General features: G+C 53.2%; 1 protein-coding gene across 1 annotated transcript in view; it reads left to right on the top strand.

Annotated features, from left to right (window-relative positions):
- Window positions 1–16,743, top strand: part of SCN5A (sodium channel, voltage gated, type V alpha subunit) — a 94,277-nt gene extending 77,534 nt beyond the window's left edge. Inside the window, exons 21-28 of the mRNA XM_012643255.1 lie at window positions 2,627–2,800; window positions 6,786–6,908; window positions 7,158–7,439; window positions 9,673–9,726; window positions 10,325–10,462; window positions 11,130–11,234; window positions 12,415–12,685; window positions 15,383–16,743. Of these exons, the coding sequence (XP_012498709.1) occupies window positions 2,627–2,800; window positions 6,786–6,908; window positions 7,158–7,439; window positions 9,673–9,726; window positions 10,325–10,462; window positions 11,130–11,234; window positions 12,415–12,685; window positions 15,383–16,620 (2,385 nt within the window). The 3' untranslated portion in view covers window positions 16,621–16,743. The remainder of the gene's footprint in view (window positions 1–2,626; window positions 2,801–6,785; window positions 6,909–7,157; window positions 7,440–9,672; window positions 9,727–10,324; window positions 10,463–11,129; window positions 11,235–12,414; window positions 12,686–15,382) is intronic.
- Window positions 16,744–26,001: the final 9,258 nt, after the last annotated feature.

Below are 26,001 nucleotides of genomic sequence, written 5' to 3'. Positions count from 1 at the left end.
ATAAAGGTTACTAAATGAAAATTATACTAAATGATATAATCATATTAAATGATATAATAACAAATGAAAATGAAGTATAGAACTTCAGTACAGGAAACAAAAGTAAACAAGATTTAAACACACAAAACAAACTAGGAGAGTGTTATCAAACACAGAGTTAATGTCCCCAAATGAACCAGATGCTTAAGTAAAAAAGGCTAGGGATATGAACAGGTAGTTCACAAAAGGAACACTGCAAACATCCAAGGAAAAGATTTCTCCATCACTAGTAATAAAGTAAATTAAAATGCAATGAAATACAAGTTTAATTAATGAGGCTGGGAAGGGTGAAAAAGGAGAAGCAGCACCAGTGTCGGTGAAGTGGTGGGCAGAGCCACCTTTGTGCACTGTAGATGAAGTGTAAATTTGTGTCCCCTTCAGAAGTCCCCATTCTCAACCCGTACCAAAAGCACACCTTCGGCCTGCCACCCCAATTTATCCTCCACAATAATCAGACAAGGTGTTCACTGCAATGTTGTTTCTACTAGGGATAAACTGGGAACAACCGAAATGTTCACTAATAGAATTATTGGCTAAATAAGTAGTAGTGTATGCAAATAGTGAAATACCATGCAGCCTTTTAAAAGCCTTTTGAAAGAAGGATAGAAATTATTTTATATATTCATATTATTGAGTGAATAAATGTTTACAATGTATTGTTTAGTGGAAAAAGTAATTTCAAAGCAAATATTTAGCACATCTTATAAAATCGTGGTGTGTATATGTGTGCGTGTATGAGTTGTGTGTGCTCACACACAAATACCGTCAAAAAGAACATTTACCTAAATGTTAGCAGTGGTTACTTTGGTATCATGAAATTGGGGTTGCCTTTTACTTTCTTTTTTTGTAATTTCTACATCATTTAATTTTTTATCAGAAGCATACTCAGAAAAAAATGCACCTTCTTTTTGTCTTCAACAACTCCCAAAGTCCATCTGGGGACTTGAATTACCCTGTTGTGCTTGTCTGCACTCAGCCAGTTAGCGGGCGCTGCTGACAGCGCTGGCCCCTGGATCACTGCATCTCACAGAGGCCCTGAAGTCAGACAGGGAGGCCCAGCAGTGACAGGTGGAGGCAGCTCCCCAGGGCCCTCGTGACGTGTTCCGTTGCTTGGATGGGGAGCCTCAGAGCACACTGTGGATGGAGAGAAGTAACCCGAGAGGAACAGATACAGATACAAGAGGTGGAAGAGGGCAGCTGGGAGCCGTGGGAGTTTCTGTGTTGGCTCAGGAATTTGGGTTTGGGCAGAAATGAGGAGGTGGAGAAAGACTTAGAGCTCCTAGCCTTTTAGAAACTTTGACCCCTAGGTTCTGAGGATCGCAGATTTGACTTTGTCTACTCCTGTGCTTCCTAAACTTCATGTCTACAAACCACTTTTACTATCACTTACTTAAATTTTTGCTTTCAGACAGCTTAAATAAATTTATTGTAAAGTGGAACTTAATCATTATTATTAATTAGAAACCAATATTATTTCCTGTGAAAAGTAGATAACTGTATAAAGTAAATAGAGCAAAAACAAAATGGAGGGAAAACAAAAAAAAAGTTGTTTTTTTTTGTTGTTGTGTTTGTTTTTTTTTTTGAGACAGAGTCTCGCTCTGTTGCCCTGGCTAGAGTGCCATGGAGTCAGCCTAGCTCACAGCAACCTCAAACTCCTGGGCTCAAGCGATCCTCCTGCCTCAGCCTCCCAAGTAGCTGGGACTACAGGCATGCACCACCATGCCCGGCTAATTTTTTTCTATACATTTTAAGTTGTCCAGCTAATTTCTTTCTATTTTTTAGTAGAGACGGGGTCTTGCTCTTGCTCAGGCTCGTCTCAAACTCCTGAACTCAAACGATCTGCCCACCTCGGCCTCCCAGAGTGGTAGGATTACAGGCGTGAGCCACCGTGCCCGGCCTAAGTTTTGTTATTTCTAGCAGAAAGCTGTGAGCAGAGCCTGAACACCCTCTCTCCTTATGAAAATGGCAGATTGGGGCCGAGCGCGCTGGCTCACGCCTATAATCCTAGCACTCTGGGAAGCCCAGGCAGGAGGATCACTTGAGCTCAGGAGTTCGAGACCAGCCTGAGCAACAGTGAGATCCTGTCTCTACTAAAAATAGAAGAATTCTCAGGATGTGGTGGCCCGAGCCTATAGTCCCAGCTACTCCAGAGGCTGAGGCAGGAGGAGCACTTGAGCCCAGGAATTTGAGGTTGCTGTGAGCTACGATGACACCACTGCACTCTAGCCAGGGAAACAGAGTGAGATCTTGTCTCAAACAAAAAAAAAAGGCAGATTGGCAAGTTTTAGAAAGATCTTAAAGATGCACTAGCCCGAAACTGAGACTTGCTCTTTAATGTGAAGGGAGAGGCATTTGCACTGGGTGTTCTGCCTTACTGTCCACCTGCCACATAAGACCATTTCTTGCCCCACCAGTGGCACACTCCCCACCTTGGGGAACACACTAATGACCAGGAGGCCCCCCCTCCACTGCATTTCTCACCTCCCCACCTCCTAGGCAGCAGCTATTGTTACAAACGGTGCCTAGTGCAGGGTGGAATTGGCAGTAGTCAGGACGTCATGTCCCCCTTGCCTGGCCTTGTCCGCAGGCCTTTGAGGACATCTACCTGGAGGAGCGGAAGACCATCAAGGTTCTGCTTGAGTATGCCGACAAGATGTTCACCTATGTCTTCGTGCTGGAGATGCTGCTCAAGTGGGTGGCCTATGGCTTCAAGAAGTACTTCACCAACGCCTGGTGCTGGCTGGATTTCCTCATTGTGGACGTGAGTGTGGGCACCCGAGGGCAACGGCGGAGGGGAGGCCCACTGCCAGTGTAGGAGGAGCTGAGACAGGGGCGGGGCGACCGGGCCCCACAGGAGTCAGCAGGCTGAAGTGGAGTGCACGCTTCGGCTGTGGGGCGGGCAGAGGAGAAGGAGGCGAGGAGTCTGAGAGACCCAGGCCCTGCCCTCAGGGTCCCCAGCCTGGGAGGAAGAAGAGAAATAGAAGACCAGAGTCCTGCCATCGGAACCTGCAATTTGGAGCCAGAGCAGCGGGAGACCATCCCAGAGTAGTCCAGGAAGGGGCATGAGCCAGGGCGGAGATGGGGGGCCCACCCGCTCAGGTGGCCAGAGAGGGAGGCGCGCACACAAGCTGTACTGTAGCATCAGCATGGCAGATTGTGCAGTGTCTGTCAGGCCCACCAGACAGCTGACTGGGTCAGAGCCTCTGTGCCCACACGAGGGGGACAGAGTGAGCCACAGGCCAGAGGGGAGAGAGCTGGTACAGGGATGGTGGGAAAGCAGAGAGATCCTCTGGCTCGGGTAGAAGGTACCACTTGGGGAGGATGAGAGAGGTGGAGTTGCCGTGAGAAGGTGGAAAACCACGAGCACTGGCTTGGGCGTTCTGTGTTGCCGGCCTAGAGATCAGGCAGCCGTGAGGGCTTGCCTGCCTGGGTGTGTCCACGGAGGGCCTGGGGCAGGAGGTTGGCGAGTCTTCTGAGCACCCAGTGGGCAGCTCCTGCTCCACAGCAAAGGCCCCAGGACACTACTGAGTGCCAAGCAAGATGAATGCAGGGGTCCTGAGCACTGTCAAGTGGGAGAATAGCCAGTGGGGAAAGCACAAGGCTCAAGGCCAGGCACGCCGGCTCACACCTGTAATCCTAGCACTCTGGGAAGCTGAGGCAGGAGGATCACTTGAGCCCAGGAGTTTCAGGTTGCTGTGAGCTGTGATGACACCACTGCACTCTACCCAGGGCAACAGAGCAAGATTGTCTCAGAAAAAAGAAAAAGAACGAGGCTCAGGGTACAGAGCAGCCCTGCATCTGTGCTCACCGAGGGCAAAGGGAGCCACAGCAAAGGCGAGGGCTCAGGAGAGTGTATCTCAGGGTGGATCCCACAGAACGGGATGGAGGATGGGGCCGGGACCTGCAGACTGAGAGGGCTTTCCAGAGGGCACCAGATTTCTCAGTGTCTCTGAGCTTGGCATCGGGCTCTGCACACCAGCAGGGGCTGTCCTTCCTGCGCTCAGTCTCCGTACCCCACTCAGAGGCCAAAGGGAGGGGCTCAGCCCTCAATAAGCCTGGCCAGGGTCCAGACCTGGGCCACCAAGCCTATGGAGGGCCACATGGAAGGGGCTCCTTGGGCTAGAGCATATGCACAGAGACACTAACCCAGGTGCTTGGATCTCCAGTGTAGACCTCTTTCTGTCACCCTGTGGCAGTGGGGTATGGTGTAGAGAGAGGCAGAGAGGGAAGGAGAGAGTAGTAGATGCCCTGGCAATCTGGCCCAGCCCTCAGAGCCTTCTTGAGATGAAGGAGAGGACCCCGAGTCCTCCCTGTTGAGGGGCCATGGGAGGGTCTGGGATCCTGGCAGCTCAGCCTCAGGCTTCCTGACCCAGCTGTTCCGGCAGCTTCTTGGGAAGTTGGGCCTGCTGGGGGACATCCCCAAGGCAGGCCAGAGGGAATCTGCAAAGACTTCTGGGAAGCCCACCTACCAACCACCTGCCACACACCCCCTTGGGGAGCTCAGAGCTGAGGCCAGGGGAAGAGAACTGTCAGTGCCTCCCTGCTCAGGCGCAAGATAGCAGAACGAGCGGTGGGGAAGACGGCCGAGGCTTGCAGCACGGAGGAGCCTTGGCCGAGCACGAGCAGGAGGGAGTGGGTGCTGGCAGGCAGCCTTCTGGACACTGGCTGTGCTCTCACACACCCCAACCCCGCCCCTGTCCCCACAGTTCATGGGAAGGTTGGTCTCAGGCCTCAGAGTCTAAGATGTTGAGATGTTTCCAGGATCAATTTGTGAATTTTTTTTCAATAAATACTATTGAGCATCTACTATGTGTAGGCACTGTTGTAGGTGCTGGGGATCTCAGGGGACAGATAGACAAAAACTCCTGCCCACATGGAGGAAGGTGACTACAAACAACAAACATAACAAATAAGCCAATTTTATATTATGTTAGAAGTGATATGTACCATGGAGCAAAAGGAAGTAGGGAAGGGAAGGGGATCAGGAGTGCCAGAACTCAGGGGGTGGGCTGGAGGGGAAGGTGCAGGTCACAGCTTTAAATAGGACGGCCAGAGCAGGCCCACCTAGTGAATTTGAGCAGAGTGGAAGTTGGGCTTAGCTGGGCAAATGTCTAGGAGGACGTTCCAAGCAGAGGTTGGAACAGCAGTGCAAAGGTCCTGTGGTGGGGACAGGCCCGGTACACTGAAGGGACTGCAAGGAGGTCAGGGTGCCTGAGCAGAGGCAAGTGCAGGAGCTGAAAGGCCAGACCGCATGGGAGGGGGTTGGGTGCAGCCTTCGAGAAAACACAGGCTTTTATTTAGAATGAAATGGGGAGGCAGTGCAGGGCTTTGAACAGAAGGGTGACATGAACTGACTCACGCTCTGAAAGGTTCACTCTGCCGTGGAGGCAAGGGGGGAGGGGGCACCGTGGAAGCACAGAGAAGAGTTAGGAGGTTCTGGCAGTACTCCGGGGGCTAAATGACACTGGCCTGGCCAGGCTGGTGGCAGTAAAAATGGTGAGAAATATTTGAACCTCTGATGTATTTTGAAGGGAGAGCCAACAGGAAATCCTGATGGGTTAGACACAGGGTATCGAGACAGAGAGGAGACAGGGATGACGCCAAGGATTGTGGCCTGCCTAGTTGGAGGGATGGTGTTGCCATCACCTAAGATGGGGAGACCATGGGCGGAGCAGATGGGACAAGCTTTGAAAAGAACAGAGACCACAGGGCGACCTGTTAGAAACTGAGCAGGCAGACTGGCCGGACTTGGTGCTCTGGGGGCCCTGTCCTCAAGAAGAGGTGCCCTGAGAGGCGCCCCCTGCCTCTCCAGGAAAGGGAACCCGCAGCCCGGCATCCTTGAGGGGTGAGCTGGGGTAGCACGGAAGTTGATCCCAGGAGTCTTCCTCCCCTAACCCTCGGCCCAGCCCCCTCCCACCTGGAGCTGCCAAGCCTGGAAGGAGGCTCTGGGACATAGGCACCTGCTTTCAGCCCCTCGCACCCCAGGCTGCCTGAGCGCCAGGGTGGTGGCAATGGTGACTGCAGGGGAGGTCAGGCAGGAGGCCATCTTCAGCCTGTGATCACAGGCCAGTGGTGAAGTGGGAAGGGAGTAGCTGCCCATGGAGCTTTACAGGGATAAAATCCACAGAGTAGAATTGCCCTGGTGGGGTGGGGCAGAGGGAACAGAGAGCTGAGGCTCCCGTTGTCACCAAGTCCCCACCTGAGCTTTCCTCCTTTGAAGATGCTGGAATGTTGCCAAGTCTGACTTTGGGGACGTGCCCCAGGATTGCCTGTTTGCTCACACTCAACCCAGGACTTCCCTTCCTGCCCCGAAAGAGGCATCTCTAAGAAGGAACAGGCCTGAGAATTTGACTTGAAGGAAAGAATATGGGACCAAAAGCCCAGGTTTTGTGTCCTTGCTCTGCCACACCAGCAGGGCGGGTTTGGAACTCACTTTTCTCATCTGTAGAACAGGGATGATGCACCCCAATGCCATACGGTTGGTGGGGCTGTTACAGAGCATGTGTGAAGTGCACACAGCGGGTTCTCAGTAAAGGTCTAAAAGCCAGGACACTCCTGGGCTCCAGGAATCCTGGCCCAGTGCACAGCAGGCCGGTGAGGACAGTCCAGCCCAGGAATACTGAAGATTGGACTCGGAGAGGCCTGCTGGCTCTCACACACCCAGCCCTGGCTTAGGTGGGCCAGGAGCCCCACCTTCTGTCTCTAGAGCTGCCCCCATCCTCCCACCTCCACTTTGCCTCCCACAGGTCTCGCTGATCAGCCTGGTGGCCAACACCCTGGGCTTCTCTGAGATGGGCCCCATCAAGTCACTGCGGACTCTGCGCGCACTCCGCCCTCTGAGAGCCCTGTCACGATTTGAGGGCATGAGGGTAAGAGAGGCTGCTGCCTCCCCACCAAGAAGGGAAAGGCATATGTTCTGGAGTCACCTCGGACTGTTCCCCTCACTCCCCACCAGGCTTCCAGCCTTGGGGTTGGCCTCTTCCTCCATCGTGACCACAGGGTCCACACCCCACCCCATCCCACCCCACCTGTAGCCAGGGAGTTCAGTCAGGGGGGTCTTGATAAGGGCATATGCTCTGGGGACCCCAGGAACTGAGCCTCCTCTCTGTGCCCTGGAGGTGGTGGTCAACGCGCTGGTGGGCGCCATCCCGTCCATCATGAACGTCCTCCTCGTCTGCCTCATCTTCTGGCTCATCTTCAGCATCATGGGCGTGAACCTGTTCGCGGGGAAGTTCGGGCGGTGCATCAACCAGACTGAGGGAGACCTGCCTTTGAACTACACCATCGTGAACAACAAGAGCGAGTGTGAGTCCTTCAACATCACTGGCGAATTGTACTGGACCAAGGCGAAAGTCAACTTTGACAACGTGGGAGCCGGGTACCTGGCCCTTCTGCAAGTGGTAAGTCCCCGAGAGAAGGGACTTCCTTCCTCTCACTGGCTCTCTAGCAGCATGTGCCTCCACCCACGACGTGGGCAGGCGGGGGCCGTGGGGCTGGGTCTTCACGATCGGGTCACAGTGCCCAAAGGAAGCTAAGGACTTTCCAGGGACTTGGTTCCTTGGGAAGTCCCCAGACTTTCAGTGCTAGAGCAGATGCCACATTCTCCAAGATGCGTGGCATGGGGCCAGGTCAGCACTGCAGCAGAGCCACCCCCAGCCAGTAGTCAAGTTGACCTCTTCAGGCTTTCACTTAGGCAACGTAGTGGCGCAAGTTAAAAATGAAAAGACCACAGACTACCCAGAGCCTGAACTATTAGCAAAATTGTAACTCTGGCCACCTTCTGTTATAAAAGGTCATGTTAGCGCTTGTGTTGTTTAAAAGACTGTGTGTATTTTCATCTTTGATGTACAAGATGTGTGATATTTAAACACACACACACAGTCCTTTGAGAGTTTCCATTGATTTTGCAAGTACGGTGGCTTCAGTGATTATACCACACACCATAAAATTAACCTACTATTAGCCTTGACAACAAAAATGCAGTCAGAGCCATAGCGCATAGAGCTGCAACTTGTTTGTCTTGCTATCCCAATCTCAAGTCCAGACACCTGTCTCTAGTCCCGAAAGCAGAGAAAAACTCAGTAGACTCTCACCTGCAAACTTTTTGCACATCCATTCACACCTCCACCCATCCCTTAGGTCCCAGCAGTAGTCCCACAAAGACTCCCTGCAGCACCTAGTGCAGAATGGGATTAGAGCCAAACCCAAAGGGCTGTCCATCCCCGTGACTGTCCCTCTGAATGTCAGAACTGTGAAAGGAAGGCTTTGTACACTGAGCACTGCTCACCTTTCGAGACAGAACCACTCAGTGGCTGGAAAGAATTCAGTCACAAGCATCTCATAACCTTGGGTGGTCCCCAGCAGTCCCCAGGCATTTCCAGCCCTCTCTTTATAGGCGAGGGCCTCTTGACATAGGGGCTGAAGTAGCTTGCCCTCTGCAGGCAGCCTCAGCTTCCCCATCTGCCCTGCCTGCCTCACGAGAACTCTTAGACACTGAAAGTTTGTGTAGCTGAGCTAGTGCCTTGAAAGGAGGCTTCGGGCAGGATTGGATTTTGCCAAGGACACAAGTGAGACTCCACTGGGCATTCAGTCTCACCACCAAGCATGTCTCTTGGGCTCTGTCTGAATCTTCAGAGCAGCCCAGACTGGGGCAGACAATGGAGCCAGCAGCAGGGCTTTGTCTCGTTGAGCCTCCCTCTAGAGCCCCTTGGTGTGGTGTGCTCAAGCCAGCTTGTGCCAGCGCACAAGAGCCAAGTGTTACATTTTCAGTAATTTTGCAAGCTGGTTGTTAAACATGACCATTTTAAAAAATTAAATTTTATAAACTTGTAATTAACTAAATGATATTAAAATAAATGTAATAAATACTGAAAACTCATCATTGCTTTTTATTATCATCTATGCTCTTGAGGTCGTTTACATCTATTATATTAATAACTGGACAGTGGAAAGACTGTAACGCTATGCTCCTGTGCATCTCTTCCCAACGCGGTGTTCAGTAACATCACGCTGGGAACTTGAAATTGACCATGGTGGGAATATTTACACCAGAGAAATTGGTAAACAACAATCGGTGCTTTTTCTTCTTCTGGAAAGTCAGTTGTTAACCATTTACCAACACTTTACTGGCAAAAGGACCCCCTTAAGTACAAGGAAAGGTTGGGATTCTTCAGGGACTTCCTGTGAAAGTCCATGGAGTGGAAGCCACGTGGTTCTCTGAGGTGCATGGCAAGGGGGACCAGGTCAGCACTGGGGGTGACCTCAAGCCAGAACAGAGAGGCCAAGCCCCACTTCTCTGCCCCTGGCACCCACTGTCAGGACTCTGTGTTGTTTAAGAATCTGAAATGAACGTGGATCTGAAGGGGAGACCTCCTTCGAACCTTGTCAGACTCTTGGCTGTATGGCCTTCTTGGAGTGTCTGCTCAGCTGCTTCCCCTCCACCTCCAGCCCCAAACAAGACTTTCTCTGACTGCCCCGACATCTGGACACTGCCAAAGGGGTGGGGTGAGGCTGCTTGCTTCTCGCTTCTTGTAGGAGCTCTTTCCTGGCCTCATCTGTCCACACAGGAGCCCTAAGTAGCTCAAACAAGATGTGGAATTAAATGAGTGTCTTCATCTTGTCTTTTCCTTCTAGGCAACATTTAAAGGTTGGATGGACATTATGTATGCAGCTGTGGACTCCAGAGGGGTAAGTTTCCCACCAAATCAGACACCTGAGGCTCCTGGCTGCTTGGCCACCAGGGAATCAGTGTCCACATCCAAAAGCCCAGCCATCAAGAGCAAGATCTCACATGGCAACCTGGGGTTCAGCCTTTCTGGAATGCCCAGGTCTGTCCCTGGGGCAGGTTGCACGGTCTCCCAAGGAGTCCCAAAATTCTCAAATGTCTTTCAAATTAAACTCACAGTAGTTTACTGAGCCTCCCCCAGGAGGATGGGGTGGAAGCAACAGAGATGCAAATCAAGTTTCTTCCTTGTTCTGTGCCCCACCCAATCGTTCTCTATACTCCAGCCTTCAAATGGCTCAGCTAAAGCCACACACTGACGCTGTGCCCAGCTTACCAGCTGTCCTCACCTGCCACTGTCCAGTCCTCTCATCTCTATCCCCACTGACCTCTGGCCTGTCTCTGTACACACACACACACACACCCGTGGACTGGTGACCTTCCTCTGGCCACACCCTCTCTCGCACAGAATGCAAACCCAGCCAGCCCTCTGCCTCCACCCCTCCCCCTGTCTGATCCCGAGCCCCCAGTCTGCCTGACCTCACTGTGCAATTTCTCCCTCAGTACGAAGAGCAGCCCCAGTGGGAGTACAACCTCTACATGTACATCTACTTTGTCATTTTCATCATCTTCGGGTCTTTCTTCACCCTGAACCTTTTCATCGGTGTCATCATTGACAACTTCAACCAACAGAAGAAAAAGATACGTAGAGCACAGGCTCACACCTGGGCTGGGCAGGGCAGGGTGGGGTGCCAGGGGATTGAGGAGCCATTCTGGCTCCAGGCCTCATCTCACCTTCCCTGCTGGGGACAGTCCTCTTCTTGCCCCTGCTGGAATCAGGTGGGGAGAGGGTGTGTCCATGGATGTAGCACACGTAGGCATGTAAGAAGGGGCACTAGTGGATGCCTCACTCCTGCCCTTGTCTACCTGAGAGATGAGGCTGCTAGGAGAAGCTAGGGTGAGGGTTGGGGTTGTTCACCTGGTCCATGATCAGAGGTCGTGGGTGAGACCTGTGCAGAGGCCCAAGATCTTCCCAGAGTCCCCTCAGAGGGGCTGTGATTGAGTTGCAGGCAAACCCAAGCAGAGAGGACTCCTGGGCTGGCTGAACTGGGTGAAGGGGCCACAGGGGGGATTGGATTTGCAGGTCACAAAGCCAGAGAGATCTCAAGGTGAATGGGGACAGGGACCCTGGATAAGCAGGTTTGGGGAAGACTTTCTGATGCAGGATGGGGACATACTTTCTCCACCAGGAAAGGAAGCAAGGAGGAAGTCAACCCTGGAATCCTCATCAAGGAGGCAAGATCCCTGTGGCCTCCGTGCCAGGGCCTCTGAGAACCCCAAAATGAGGCTGGTACCTGTCTCTCTGCACTTAGGGGGCCAGGACATCTTCATGACAGAGGAGCAAAAGAAATACTACAACGCCATGAAGAAGCTGGGCTCCAAGAAGCCCCAGAAGCCCATCCCACGGCCCCTGGTGAGTTAGGCTCCAGATCCGGGGGGAGTGGGGAGGATCTTCTGGAGGCCCTGGGACACTCCTGTGCCACACAGCCAGCCAGCAGGGCCTCTTCAGTCTTTCAGCCCATCCTGGGGGTACTCTCGAATGTCTGACCACAGAGAGAGGCCTTAAGCCTTACACGGACAGTGAGGAAGGCATGAGAAGGCTGCAGGGTCCAGGGGACTTTCCCACCCACAGGAAGCGCCCTGCCTATGAGTAAGCCCCCTCCTTCCCTTCCAGGGCCCAGGCTTTCCCCAGGAAGAGCAGGGCAGGCTTCACAGCCCCTCCCCTCATCCATAGCCTCATCCTTGGAGCCCCCAGAACAGTCAGGGAGCTGTATTCCAGGGTCCCCCGGTAAGTAGAGCCAGGAGCTCTGCAGAGCTGAGGCCCCTGCTAGGCTGACTCCTTTGGCCGCATCAAGCCATTCTCCAAAAAAGCGCTTGTGTGTGTGTGTGTGTGTGTGTGTGTGTGAGTGTGTGTTGGGGCACAGGGATAAGGGAGTTCTCAAAGAAATTAGATAATGTAACCTAAATCACTAGCTAGTAAATAACAGCCCCAGTTTTTTAATCCAGTTCATCAGTTTCATCTGATTCTTTCCTGTTCACTGTGCTTGGTTCTAGATTAGGGGTGCCGGCGGTGGGGGGATATTATTTATAATCTTATCTCTTCCCATAAGTCATTTGGGCTGATTTACAATTGACGACACATATAAATATAGTTAGTAGACTAAATAAAATCAATTCCATAAAAAGAGTGGAGAAAATATGTTAATCTGAAGGCTAACACAATTACTAAGATTAAAGTTTAAATTTGACTTCGAGCCTTCAGACTGTGGGAACAAAAAGAGAAACACAATGAGCAGTGCGCTAAGGTAGGGCAGGAGAAATCTCTCCCTGCAAACCCATCCGGGAAGGCCTCGCAGAGGAGAGAGCCTCGGAGCTGGGCCTTGAAGCCCAGGGAGCTTTTCTGCAGGAGAGCCAGCTATTTCTCTCTCTGTGACTTCTTCCTCCCAGTGCACCGTGGCAGTGGTGGGCGGCTTTGGGCTCACCAGCAGGTGGAGTGGGCGGCTGGGTGGGTTGTCAGCCTGAGGCAGCAGCAGGTGGCTTGCTGGCTGGCCTGAGGGCCCTGCTGAGCCCATCCCATGTTTCCCTCCTTTCAGAACAAATACCAGGGCTTCATATTTGACATTGTGACCAAGCAGGCCTTCGATGTCACCATCATGTTTCTCATCTGCTTGAATATGGTGACCATGATGGTGGAAACAGATGACCAAAGCCCTGAGAAGATCAGCATCTTGACCAAGATCAACCTGCTCTTCGTGGCCATCTTCACGGGCGAGTGTATCATCAAGATGGCTGCCCTGCGCCACTACTACTTCACCAACAGCTGGAACATCTTCGACTTCGTGGTTGTCATCCTGTCCATCGTGGGTGGGTATGCGAGTCAGCTGGACAGAGAAGCCCTCCCCAGGCTAGGCCTCCCTCAGCCCTGAGCTTCTACTTCATGCCAAGAACAACACAAGGCTCCTTCCTTCTTTATTTCTGCATTTCTCACCCCTCCCCTCACACACAGACACGCACACACACCCCTCCAGAGAGAACTTGTCTGGGAAGGCCCACACGGGCCAAAAGGGCCAACCTGGCAGAGGACCCAGCACCTCCTCCAGGCCCCACCCTCCAGAGGACCCGGAAGCCAGTTCTCTGACTGCTGGGGGAGCCTCAGGGATGAGTCTGGGGAAGGGAGTGGGCACGGCGAGGCTTTCTCCCACCCTCCAAAGGAAAGTGTGCACCCCACAGGCTCACTCAGGAGGTGAGTCCCCCAGGATGGGAGGTAGGTGGCCCTCTAGGGTAGAAGCTGTCCATAGAGATGGAAAATTCTGGAATCTAACCACCAAAGTGTGTGCCAGGCCCCTTCAGACATCACCCACTCATGCACTTCACCTTGTAAAGTCAGCACCGAGGGAGGGAGACTATACAACAGGGGAGCGGCAGAGAGATGGTCCTCACCATGTCTGTTTGACCTCAGAGCCAAGGTGCCTTTTCTTAATACAACAGCTTTATTGAGATATAATTCGCATATCATACAATTCACAGAAAATCAATGTAAAGTTCACTTTGAAGTATACAATTCAGTGGTTTTCAGCGTATTCACAGAGGTGCACATTCATCACCACTATCTAATTTTTCTTCACCCCAAAAGAAACTCTACCCATTTAGTATTCACTGCCCTCTCCTCTCCATTCCCTCCAGCCCCTGGAAACCCCTAACCTAACATTTCCAGGGACTGCCAAACTGTTTTCCAAAGTGGCTGCACCTTCGTACACACCTGCCATCAATAAGGATTCCTGTTATTCCACATCCTCGCCAACACTTGCTGTCTGTATTTTTTTATGGTAGCCACTCTGGTGGATATGAAGTGGTATCTCACTGAGGTTTGGGTTGTATCTCTCTGATGTAATGATGCTAAACATCTTTTCATGTGCTTATCGGTCATTTGTATAATATACCTTCCTTGGAGAAATCTCTATTCAAATCCTTTTGCTGGCTTATTTATCTTTTTATTGTTGAATTGTAAGAGTTCTTTATATATTCTGAATAGTAGGCCCTTATGAGATATGACTTACAAATAGTATTTCTCCCAGTTTGTGAGTTTTTTCATTTCTTGGTGGTGTCTGTTGGAGCACAAAAGTTTTTAATTTTAGTGAAGTCTAATTTATTTATATTTTTTCTTTCATTGCTTGTACTTGGAATCCAAATTCTTGACCCTGGCCCCATGGGCTGTACCCTCACTTGGGTAACTCTGACTTTTGTCTTTCTGCCATGTATGGCCTCTGCCTCTGGTCAATGCCAAGGTAATGCAGGGGCGGGGCAGGCACTGCTATTGCTGCAGTGATGGACAGATGGGCAGAAGCATAAAGCAGGGTCAGGAATGCTGGGGGGGAGGTGGCAGGAAGGGGTGAGGGTGAGACTGTGCCATATCAGACTGGAGAGAAGCTTTAGAGAATGCAGGAAAGCCAGCAGCAGGAATGGAACCACTGGGGGACAGTCTCAGAGGCTTTGGGTGGGGCAACATGTACTTTGGGATCACCGGCTGGTCCCCGTGCTTGGGCCATACCAGAGAGGCATGGTTAAGAGGTCAACTTGGAGCCAGCATGTCTGAGTCAAATCCCAGCTTCTCACTTACTAGGTGGCAACTTGGGTAAGTTATCTCACCTCTTAGTCTCCTCTTCTGGAAAATGAGGATGATGGTATCAGCTCACTTCCTAGGGTGACGGGAAGGACTAAATGAAATGATGGCTACGAAGTGCTCAGCCCATTGCCCGCTTGACAGTAAGCATTGGCCACATGTGAGCCAGTGGCATTATATGAGGAGTCTGGAAAGGGCACGTGGGCCAATATGAGACAGGTTGATTTCATTCTTTCTCCTATAATTTATATCCCTGCCCCTTAAAACTCCAAACCCAGGTAGTCACTGGAGACTCAGGCGTGAGGAAGCCCTGGCAGGAAGCAGAGTGGGGAGGGGATAGAAATCATCACAGAGAGGCTGAAAGAAGACCCTGAGGCATGTCGTGGTGTCAGGGGAGCACTGATTTCTGGGCCAGTGTTTCTTGTTCTTCAATGTGCACATAAATCATCTGGGCTTGTTAAAACACAATGGCTGGGGGTGGAGCTGAGATTCTACATTTCTAATAAGCACCCAGGAGATTTCAAGGCTGCTGGTCCTTGGACCATGCTTTGAGTAGCGATGAGCAAAAAGGCCTGAGTTCTGGTCCATGCTGGGCTACCAAGGTGCCAAGCAGGCCCCTCTGGCCTCAGAACCATGATGCGGACAATGGGCCTAGAACAGCTCTACTGTGCAGGTATACTCTGAAGATTAAGGAACAAAGGGGCTGAGAAGGCACTTTGCAAAGGATGTGGGTCCTCATTTTCTGCATCATAGATGCAGAAATGGAGACTCAGAGAGGCAGAGGAGGCAGTCCTAGCATGCCCAGTTGACCCAATCCTCCTGGAAGGGCCTCCTCTCCCTGGCTCCTTGCTGTTCGGAGACCTGTCCACCCCCTCAGTGATGCTGGCTGGAGGGAGGACAGAGGTGCCCTCGGTGGCCACAGTCTCTGTTGTTTCCCACAGGCACTGTGCTCTCAGACATCATCCAGAAGTACTTCTTCTCCCCGACACTCTTCCGGGTCATCCGCCTGGCCCGAATCGGCCGCATCCTCAGACTGATCCGAGGGGCCAAAGGGATCCGCACGCTGCTCTTTGCCCTCATGATGTCCCTGCCTGCCCTCTTCAACATTGGGCTGCTGCTCTTCCTTGTCATGTTCATCTACTCCATCTTCGGCATGGCCAACTTCGCTTATGTCAAGTGGGAGGCCGGCATCGACGACATGTTCAACTTCCAGACCTTTGCCAACAGCATGCTGTGCCTCTTCCAGATCACCACGTCGGCTGGCTGGGACGGCCTCCTCAGCCCCATCCTCAACACGGGCCCCCCCTACTGCGACCCCAATCTGCCCAACAGCAATGGCTCCCGAGGGAACTGTGGGAGCCCAGCGGTAGGCATCCTCTTCTTCACCACCTACATCATCATCTCCTTCCTCATCGTGGTCAACATGTACATTGCCATCATCCTGGAGAACTTCAGTGTGGCCACAGAGGAGAGCACCGAGCCTCTGAGCGAGGATGACTTTGACATGTTCTACGAGATCTGGGAGAAGTTCGACCCAGAGGCCACCCAGTTCATTGAGTATTCGGCCCTGTCCGACTTTGCCGATGCCCTGTCTGAGCCTCTCCGGATCGCTAAGCCCAACCAGATAAACCTCATCAACATGGACCTGCCCATGGTGAGTGGGGACCGTATACACTGCATGGACATCCTCTTCGCCTTCACCAAGAGGGTCCTCGGGGAGTCTGGGGAGATGGACGCCCTGAAGATCCAGATGGAGGAGAAGTTCATGGCAGCCAACCCGTCCAAGATCTCCTACGAACCCATCACCACCACACTCCGGCGCAAGCACGAGGAGGTGTCTGCCACGGTCATCCAGAGGGCCTTCCGCAGGCACCTGCTGCAGCGCTCCATGAAGCATGCCTCCTTCCTCTTCCGTCAGCAGATGGGCAGCAGCGGCCTCTCTGAAGAAGACGCCCCTGAGCGAGAGGGCCTCATCGCCTACATGATGAATGAGAACTTCTCCCGGCCCCTTGGCCCACCCTCTAGCTCCATCTCCTCCACCTCCTTCCCACCCTCCTATGACAGCGTCACTAGAGCCACCAGCGATAACCTCCAGGTGCCGGTGTCTGACTACAGCCGCAGCGAAGATCTCGCCGACTTCCCCCCATCTCCAGACAGGGACCGGGAGTCTATCGTGTGAGCCTCGCCCCAGCTGGCCGGGACACACTGAGAGGCAGCCCGTTGCATCATGGCAAACCTGAATGCAGTCATACACCAGCCTGGGCCTTCCTGGCTTTGAGCTCTAGGGGTGAGAGACGAGCCTCAGCCCCGTGGATGACGAGGCGGAGTTCCTCAGTGTCACGTGGGCAGCCAGAGCAGTTGAAAGAGCTGGCCTTTCAGGGCATCCTGTCCCTGAAGGCCCCACACATATCCGTGGCCTGGTCTGCTCAGGCAACGCCCTGGGGCTCTGGAAAGCAACTCCATCCCAGCTGCTGAGGCGAAATATAAAACTGAGACTGTATATGTTGTGAATGGGCTTTCATAAATTTATTATATTTGATATTTTTTTACTTGAGCAAAGAACTAAAGATTTTTCCATGGACATCGGCGGCATTTCACGCTGCCTCTTCTTAACCCAGAACAAGAGCGTCTATGGAGCAGCCAGAACTCTGTTCTCGAAGCAAAAGTGCAAAGCAGTGTGGCCCCCACCGGCCTTCTCTGCCGCAACAGCGGGATGGGGACCCCTGCAGCTTGGGCTGAGGTGTCAGGAGGGCTGACCTTCCTCACCCACACACACGGAGGCCAGACACAAGCCACAGGGGCCCAGGTTCCCCTCAGGCGAGTGTCAGGCAACCGCCTCTGCCCCCAGCCTAAGGGAGATAGGCCTCTCCGCTGGCCCCCACGGATGGTGTCCTTGTCAGCAGGGCTCACTCTGGCCTATTGTCTCCAAGGTCCCATTTTTTTCCCCTGTGTTTTTATGCAGGCCATAGTGGGATCAGTCCTACAAAAATAAAAAGCTTCCAGAGGAGAGTAGCCTGGGTCCCAGGGCTGGTCCAAGGCACTGATGTTGCCTTTTCTTCCCCTCCCATAAGAGTATTAACCTTCACACCGAGGGGCACGAGGGAGCCAGCCCCACTCACAGCCTGGCATACTGCTTGTCCTTGTGGCCGGAACCTGGCAGGCCCTCCCCAACAGGCCAAGGGAGGAGAAGGATGAGACTTGTGGGTTTGGGCCTGAGAAGTTCAACATTGTTCAGCTGTGGTGGCCCCTCAGCCTGTCTGAAGAGAGGAACCTGTTGCCATCTCCCAGGGCTCTCTCTGAACCTTTCTGCCTCTGACCACGTGGAGAAGGGATTTCCGTGTGGTCCCCAGCCTCCCTCCAAACGCGGTGGCCTGGGAGTGGGGAGGGCAGTTTGGCCCTGTGCAGGGAGGGGCCTCAGGATGATCAGGCCCAGGTCTTGTGCCCCGGGAGGGGGATCAACCATGGGTCCCTTTGGGAGATGGAGCAATGTGGCCTCGACCAGCCCCTCTGGCTCAGCCTGGGGTCCTGGTAGCATCCACATGCAGGACCTCCTCGGGGCAGGGTCCAGGATGTCCCATAGGTCTTGTGAGAAGGCTTTTTCAGGGAAAAATACTTTTACTAGTCCAATTACCCCAGGACCTCTTCAGCTGCTGACAATCCTATTTAGCATATGCAAATCTGTTAACGTAGAGAACAGCTGGCGGAGCGGGAACAGGCAGGGGCTCGGCTGCCCAATTCCAGCTCTCCAGCAGAGCCACCTCAGTCTCACCCGCCCTCTCGGGCTGGCTGCTCCTAACCTACCTCGCCGAGCTGTCAGAGGGCTGGACGTTTGCGACACTCATGGCAGTGCTGAAGGGGGGGCATTGCCAGCGCATAAAGTATTATGTTTCTTCTTGTCACCCCAGTTCCCTTGGTGGCAACCCCAGCCCCCTACCCACCCCAACCCCAGAGATTTCTCTTGTGTCCCCTTTGAGTCCACTGTGGAACTCAGTTTTAACTGTCCCAGTGACACTTCTCTGAGTGGAAATCTTATTTTTGTAGATCTCTGTGCTTGGCTCTCAAGGCTTGGAGAGGCGTGTGCCTGTCCCGGGCACTCGCCGCCCGCCGCACAGGCAGGAACGCGGTTGGGAGGCAGGCCGGGCTGCCAGCCCAGCTGGCCGGAAGGAGACTGTGGTTTCGTATGTGTGGACAGCCCGGGAGCCTAGAGACAGGTGCCCAGGGCCGTCTGCAGACAGTGTGGCTAAGGGCAGGGATGAGCTGGACCCGACCCCTTAGCTTTTAGCATGGCTCTCATTTTTTTTTATCTCCAGAACTGCACAGTGCCCAGCAGGAGGGGAGAAGAGGGCAGGAAGGAGGGGGGACAAGCATCAGTGCCAGATGTTGTCTGAACTAATCGAGCACTTCTCACCAAACTTCGTGTATAAATAAAATACATATTTTTAAAACAAACCAATAAATGGCTTACATAACCTGGTCTGGGCTCTGTTCTTGTGCTGAGATTTGACAAGGGTGGTGGCAGAGGCCCAAGGAGCCCGTGAGAAGGGCTCGACCTGACCAAGTCTGGAGGACAGCGGTGCTGGGGGCTGGGGAGAGGGAGACTCCCAGAACCCGGAAGGACTTGCGGTTATCTTCCCAGGAAAACAGCTGGGAGTGTGGGCTTGTCTAGGACGAGTGGAGTGCGGGCAGAGCAGTCTGCCCCCCATGAGAGGACACCCGGGTCCTGCCTTCTAGGACTTCCAGTTGGAGCCTGAGGCAGGATGGACGGCACCCATGTGTCCAGCCAGGGGCAGCTCCCCGGGCGGGCAGAAGCCATGGCTGCCTTGGACCCGTGACACCTGACACCGGCTTCCTCGCCCTCACCTCCCGCCCCTCCTCGGTCCACTGCACCTCACTGCCACAGCCAGCCCAACACTCGCCAAAAGTGCTCTACAGCGCGCAGGACCTCCTCGCGGCTGGGTCCGGCAGCGCCTTCTTGGTCCTCATCTTGTGTGTCCACCCGCAGCATTCAACTTGGTTCCAGCAGCCCTTTCTGGAAGTCCTCTCCTGCCCTGGCTTCTGTGGCACCACCCTCTCCAGGGTTTCCTCCTGCTTTGCTTTGCTTTTCTTCAATTATTTTAGTTGTGGTAAAATACACATAACATAAAATTTACCATCTTAACCATTCTTAACTGTACAGTTCAGCGGTATTAAATACATTCACATTGTACACCCATCGCCACCACCCATCTCCAGGACGCTCTTCATCTTGTAAAACTGAAATCCGTACCTGTTAAACTCTAACTCCCCATTCTCCCTCCCCTCCAGCCCTTGGAAGCCTCCGTTCTACTTTCTGTCTCCATGAACTTGACTAAGTGCCTCGTATAAGTGGAATCACACAATATTTGTCCTTTTGTGACTGGCTTATTTCACTTAGCGTAATGTCCTCAAAGTTCGTCCATGTTGTAGCATATTTTCTTCCTTTTTAGGAGTTTTTTTCAGAAGTTTTTCAGAACTCTTCAGAATTTGCTTTCTTTTTAAAGCTGAATAATATTCCGTCGTATGTATTTTGTTTATCCATTCACCTACGGATGGACACTTGGTTTGCTTCCACCTTTCAGCTGTTGTAAATAATGCTGCTGTGAACATGAGCGCACAAATATCATTGAGATCTTGCCTTCCATTCTTTGGGGTACGTACCCAGAAGTGGAATTGCTGCATCACAAGGCAATTCCATTCTTACTTTTTTGAAGAATACTGTTTTTCGCAGTGGCTGCACCATTTTACATTCCCACCAGTAGTGCACAAGGGTTCCAGTTTCTTCACATCCTCATCAACACTTGTTATTTTCTGGGTGTTTTTTTTTTTTAATAGTAGCTACTCTAAGGGATTTGAGGTGGTTTTAGCTCATTGTAGTTTTAGCTGCATTTCTCTAAGGATTAGTGATGTTGAGCATTTTTTTCTGTGCTTATTGGCCATTTGTGTATCTTCTTTGGGGAAATTCAAGTTCTTTGAATTGGGTTGTTCTTTGCTGTTGAGTTTTGGGAGTTCCCTATATATTCTGGACATCAATCCTTTATCAGACACAGGATTTGCACATGTTTTGTCACATTCTGTGGTTACCTTTTTACTCTGCTGATGCTGTCTTTGGGTACACAAAATGTTTTAATTTTCATGAAGTCTAAATTGTCTGTTTTTTCTTTTGTTGCCTGTGCCTCCTCCTGTCTTACCGAGTGTGCCTTTCCCACTTCCTATGGGAGAATATCCTCTAGTGTCTGACTAACGTTCGAGTTCTTTAGGCCCCACGCCCTCTGCCAGGAAGAGCGTGGAAACACATTCTCATCCCCTCTGTGGCTTGGAAGAAGAGTCTTGAGTCTTTATCCCAAGCCCAGGCCTCTCCCTGCAGGCCCAGGCCAGCATGTCCCGCTTTCTGTTTTGGACATCTCCAGAGCTCTCAAGCCTGCGTCTAGCATTGACTGCCTCTGCCTCGCCCGAGGCCTGTCTGTGGAGGCACTCCACTGGCCACCCTCCTCTGCTCCCTCACCCCTCACCTCCTTGGCATCCTGGTGTCTTCAAATCCCACCACTGGGCTCCATCTTGCTGCCCTTCCTTGGTTGAGGCCAGCACCTCACCTCAGGGACACCACCAGGCCAGCTCCTTCCTCTAACCCCATCCCTTCCAAACTCTCCCACTCAGCTACCAGAGGGCTATTTTAATCTAAGGTAATCACGCCCTGGACAAGACCACTCACTGGCCTCCTTTTGCCTCGGGATCAAGGCAAACCCCTCACAGGGCCTCCAGCCCTGCCAGCCTCTAACTGCTTCTCTCTCCAACCCCTCAGAGGCTCAGCTCTCCCTCCTCCCATCCCAGCCTTGCCAACTGCTGTTCCCCTACCTGGAACATTCTTCTCCTTGCCACTCTGTCCTCAGGCCTCACCTGAACGAACCTCCACTGAGAACCTTCCCTGACACCAACCAGCCCCTTCCCCACGACAGGCCCTGCTCTTGGTCCCTCCCCTGCCACAGCACTCAACACTCCCCACGAATGCCTGCGGAGCTGGAACGCAAGCAAACATGAGCCCTGATGTAATAGAACCCAACTTTTTTTCTGTCTCTCCCTGTCCCCTTCAGCTTCATGCCATGGAGATCACTTTCCCTGGCCTGGATGAAAACCCGGGCAGATCCCGTAGCTTTTCAGCTAGGTCTGGGGTAAAAGAACAGCAGCCTACAGTCACTTTACATTGTCAATACAGTCTCAGCCTGACCTGAGAATGGTCAGAGACAGGGTGGCGGGTGGCTTCTCCCCAAGACAGGCAGATGGTGCCCGGACAGCAGCGCACTCTGCAGCCGCCCCCAGAGCAGCTGGCCTGCAACCCCCACCGCAGGTTCCCAAGGCCGGAGTCAGACCACGCTCACCCGTCCACTCGAGCTTTCTCGTCCTCTGTGTCTCCGACATCTCCAAGTTCTCTGAGAAGCCTCCCGAAGCCCCCTCCCAGGCCTGGGTTTAGAAGGTGGCACATGCCCCCCACAGGGGAAGGCTACAGGGTCCTGGAGACAACACAGCCACAGCTCTTGCCAAAGAAACTGGCTTCCGGGTTCCCTCAGCGCTCTGCCCTCTCAGACCCCTTTTCACGTCCTCGCTGTGCGTGTGCCTGGCACCATTTGCCTTGTCAGCAATCTTCAGAGGAGAGACGCATACGGTTGGTACCCTGAAATCTCTGGTATTGGTTCCTTGGTCCACACGGGGCAGGGACAGTCCATCCCAAGCTCCTGTGACACTTGGTTAGTTGTCTTTCCCCAACCAGAAGAGAGCTTTTCAAAGGGAAGGCCACGTCCCAGAGAAGCAGGCTGCGACCACCTTTTGTAAAAAGAATATCGGAATTTAAAATAGCAATATAGCCTGTGTGGAAAGGGTGAGCATTGTTTTATAAAACTATTGTTTCAGATGTACACAAAACTTGGGTGGGTGCCTGTGTGTGTAACCCGGTGAGTGATGGAAAATAAATTTCTTATGAGGAAGCCCAGTGAAAAGACTTTAAAAGCAACACGAGGATGGGGTCCATGTCTGCATTACTCACCGTCACACCCGGGACCTAGCTCGGCAGCTGGCATGAGCTAGTAAGTCAGTGATTTGAGGGGTGCATGAGGGGAGGACAGGGTCTGAAGCTGGGACCCCACCATGAGCTGTGAAGGGGGTCAGGTCTCCTCTCTCACAAGCTCCGGGGACACTATCTCCTCGGTTTGGGCCAGCAAGGTGGCTTCCCCTTGTCCTTGAAGCCAAGGCTTGGAGTCGAGGGTTTTCGGCCCCTTGGGTGGGGTCTTCCCTGGCTGCCTGAGGTGGGCCTCGCCTGCTGGAGATGTGGGCAGCTCACCTGAAGGGAGCCGCGAGGGGCAGGGCCGGGGCTGGGAGGAGGCCCGCACTTGCTGCAATGCCGCAGCTGTCACTGGGCCCTGTGGGGTGAGGCTGGGGTCCAGGCAGCGGGTGGCTCTGTGAGTGACGGATGCCGGCTCCTGTGTCAGAGGGAAGGCATGCAGCCCAGAGATCTCAGCCCTTGGCAGGGAGAGAGATGCTCCTGCACAGACGTCAGCTCTCACCCTCAGGCCGCAGCGTTGGCAGTTCCCCACCCGCGTGCCAGCAGCTTCTCCACAGGCAGCCCTGACAGCCACGAGACTTGTGCCCAGAAGGTTGGACAGGGCTGGGGACACAGAGGCCAGGCACTCCTACCAGCGGAGACAGCAACTGAGAGCAAGGCAAGGGCATGGCGGAAGATGCCAAAGGGCAGCCACCAAGGGGCTCAGGGAAGCTGCAAAGACTAGTGTCTCCTGGCCCTGGCTGCTTCCCAGGGTCTGTCTGTGCTGGCACGGTACCTCTGTACCCCACCAATGCTCTGGTCACTCTGCTACCACGAGCCCAAGGGCTGTGCAAGGCCAGGCCAGGCCTGTCTGTTCACAACACGGTTTGCAGCCCCTCCCCAGTGTCTGGCACAGATGAGGAGTCAGGAATGTTTGCAGAAGAAACACATCAATCAATCAGCCGATTGACTCTTCGCTGGGGTCCCCTGGACCCTCTCCCCCATTTGAACCCTTCCTCTGAAGTCACCTTCCTTTCTCACCAGCAGTTCCACCCTCCACTCTTTGTTTTTCTGGAAGGAGGTCAGACACATGGCCATTTGAGAGTGTCACCCAGATGGAAAAGCATGTGCAGATTCACACACATGCACTCCTGCACACGCAAGGCATGGAGGCTGAAATCAGGGTCTGTGTCTGGGGGGAGGAGTGGCACAGGGGATGCCTGAAACCCCAGGAATGAGTCTCAGGCTTCCTGTCCCAAACCCCCTCAGGCCAGGGGCCTCAGGGCCTTCCCAGGGACAGAGACAGGCACACAGGCCAAAGGGGAGTCAGAGGGTGGCCAAAGGACTTTGTTCAGAAATAATGCTAAGGCTGGCAGCTGCCAAGCTCCATCTGGGGGTGACCCCAGAGGGACCCCAGGGGCCCATGAAGAGGCACCACCCTCTTGCGGGTATCCCAAGCCAGCCTGAGCGGCAGGGGTCGGGGCAGAGCCAGCCTGAGCCCAGCACGTGTAATGACCATCCTGACAAGCACTTCCTCCCATGCCAGCTCACGGGGCTGGCATCCCCGGGCAGCTGCCAGGCACCTGCTGCCGGAGAGAAAAGCCCCATCATCCCAGCCTTTGTGCAGAGATAGGCCAGCTCAGATTCCAGAAAGGCATGCGAGGTCAGAGCAGAGCCCCTTCCCTGGATGTGGGCTGACCGGCCAGCGGTATGTCCTGTCCTCCTGCTGCCCTGCTCCGTGCCAGCCCCTGTGTGAGGCAGCGCTTCAGGGAGCATGTGCTGGGATAGACACTAGGCACGACCGGCCAGGGGCTGAGCTCGCCTCCAGTGTTTCTCCTTGGAGCTGTCTCTCCTTGGGGACCATCTGCCTGCCTCTCACCTCTCAGGCAGCACCCTTTTTCCTGGAAGGCCGGGGACCAGGCCTCTTTTGCATGCAAGGCTGTAGGAGTTGCTGCAAGGACAGAGGAGGCAGGGAGGGCTTGCCCAAGAGGAGAGGCTGGTTTAACGGAGGTAATTGGGCCTCCTGTATCCTGTATCAATCCATCACATTTATAGCCTTCACTGCAGACACAAGACAGCGAGGAAATGACAAAAGCCAATAAGGCCAATAAATAAAGAGTAATGGAATAACCAGTATGTGCAGCCATTCCCTGCGCCCCAGAGCCAGCAGCCCGGCCCAGCCCCTCCTTTCCGTCTTGGCTTCACCCACAGGCCCCAGGAGACAGTTAAAGCCACTCAACGGCCCCCACGGGGGTGCCCGGCTGGACTTCCAGCTGCTCAGGCCAAAAACTGACATCATCCTTGCCTCCTCTCTTTCTCTTACATCCCACGTCCACTCCGGCAGGAAGTCCTGTTGGCTCTGCCTTTGAAATATAGCCCAAGTCCAGCCACTTCTCAGCACCTCCACTGCCACCACGCTGGGCTGGGCCACCGTCATCCCTCTCCTGGATTCCTGCAGTGGCCTCCTAACTGGCCCTTGCTCCACCACTCTCCACACAGGGACTGCTGAAATCAAGTCAGATGGCACCACTGCATGTTGGGAACCCTCCGGTGGCCCCGTCGGGCTCAGAGTAAAAGCCCATACCCTGCCGTGACCCTCCACAATCCGGTCCCTGATCCAGCCCCACGCCTGTCGGAGACCCTCTACAAGCCATCTCTTGCTCCACTTCAGCTGCGTTGACTCCTTGCAGGCCCTGGCTGTCCTTGCTGAGCCCTGGCTGTCCCCTCTGCCTGGTACACTGTCCCCTGGGACTGGCCTGACTCACCTCCCTCCTCTTTGGACCTACCAGTGAACCTCCTGTTTTCCACCCCTTCCCAGCCCACTGCTTGTATTTTTAAATCAGGTTTAGGGAGGTGTAATTTACATACAATGAAATTCACCCCTTTTAAATGTGCAATTTGATGAGTTTTGACAAGTATATAAGCAGTATAGCCACCACCGTAATCACGATATTGAGCATTTCCCATCCCCCATTCCTGGCAGCCACGGACCTGTTTTCTGTTCTGATTTGCCTTTTCTGGAGAGTTTGTACAAATGGAATGATGCTTGTGTGCGGCCTCTGTGCCTGGCTGCTTTCGCTTAGCGCGATCCGTCCGTGGCGCTGCCTGCAGCAAGCTGTTCCTGTGTACGTTGAGTGGTTTCCCGTTACGTGGACTACTCCGGTCTGTTCTCCACTCAATAGTGAGTGGACATTTGGGATGCTTACAATGTTTTGCTGTCGTGAATAAAGCTGCTGTTAACATTTGTGTACAGGTGCTTGCGTGGGCTTGTGTTTTTATCTCTCTAGGAATTGAATTCCATTGTTATGTAAGCAGTGTATGTTGAACTGTATAGGAAATTGTCAAACTGTTTTCTAAAATGTGTGTTCACCCTTCATTCAGCAACGAGAGTTCCAGTTGCTCTATATTCATGCCAACATTTGGTACCGTAAGTCTTTTTACTTTTCCTTTAACTTTAGCTGCTCGAGCGGGTGGATCCTGTAATTTTAATTTGCATTTCTCCGATGACTAATG

Source organism: Propithecus coquereli, unplaced genomic scaffold (genome assembly GCF_000956105.1).
Source record: "Propithecus coquereli isolate 6110/MARCELLA unplaced genomic scaffold, Pcoq_1.0 Scaffold1, whole genome shotgun sequence".
Lineage (NCBI taxonomy): Eukaryota > Metazoa > Chordata > Mammalia > Primates > Indriidae > Propithecus > Propithecus coquereli.
This window is presented reverse-complemented; position numbering and strand designations above follow the sequence as displayed.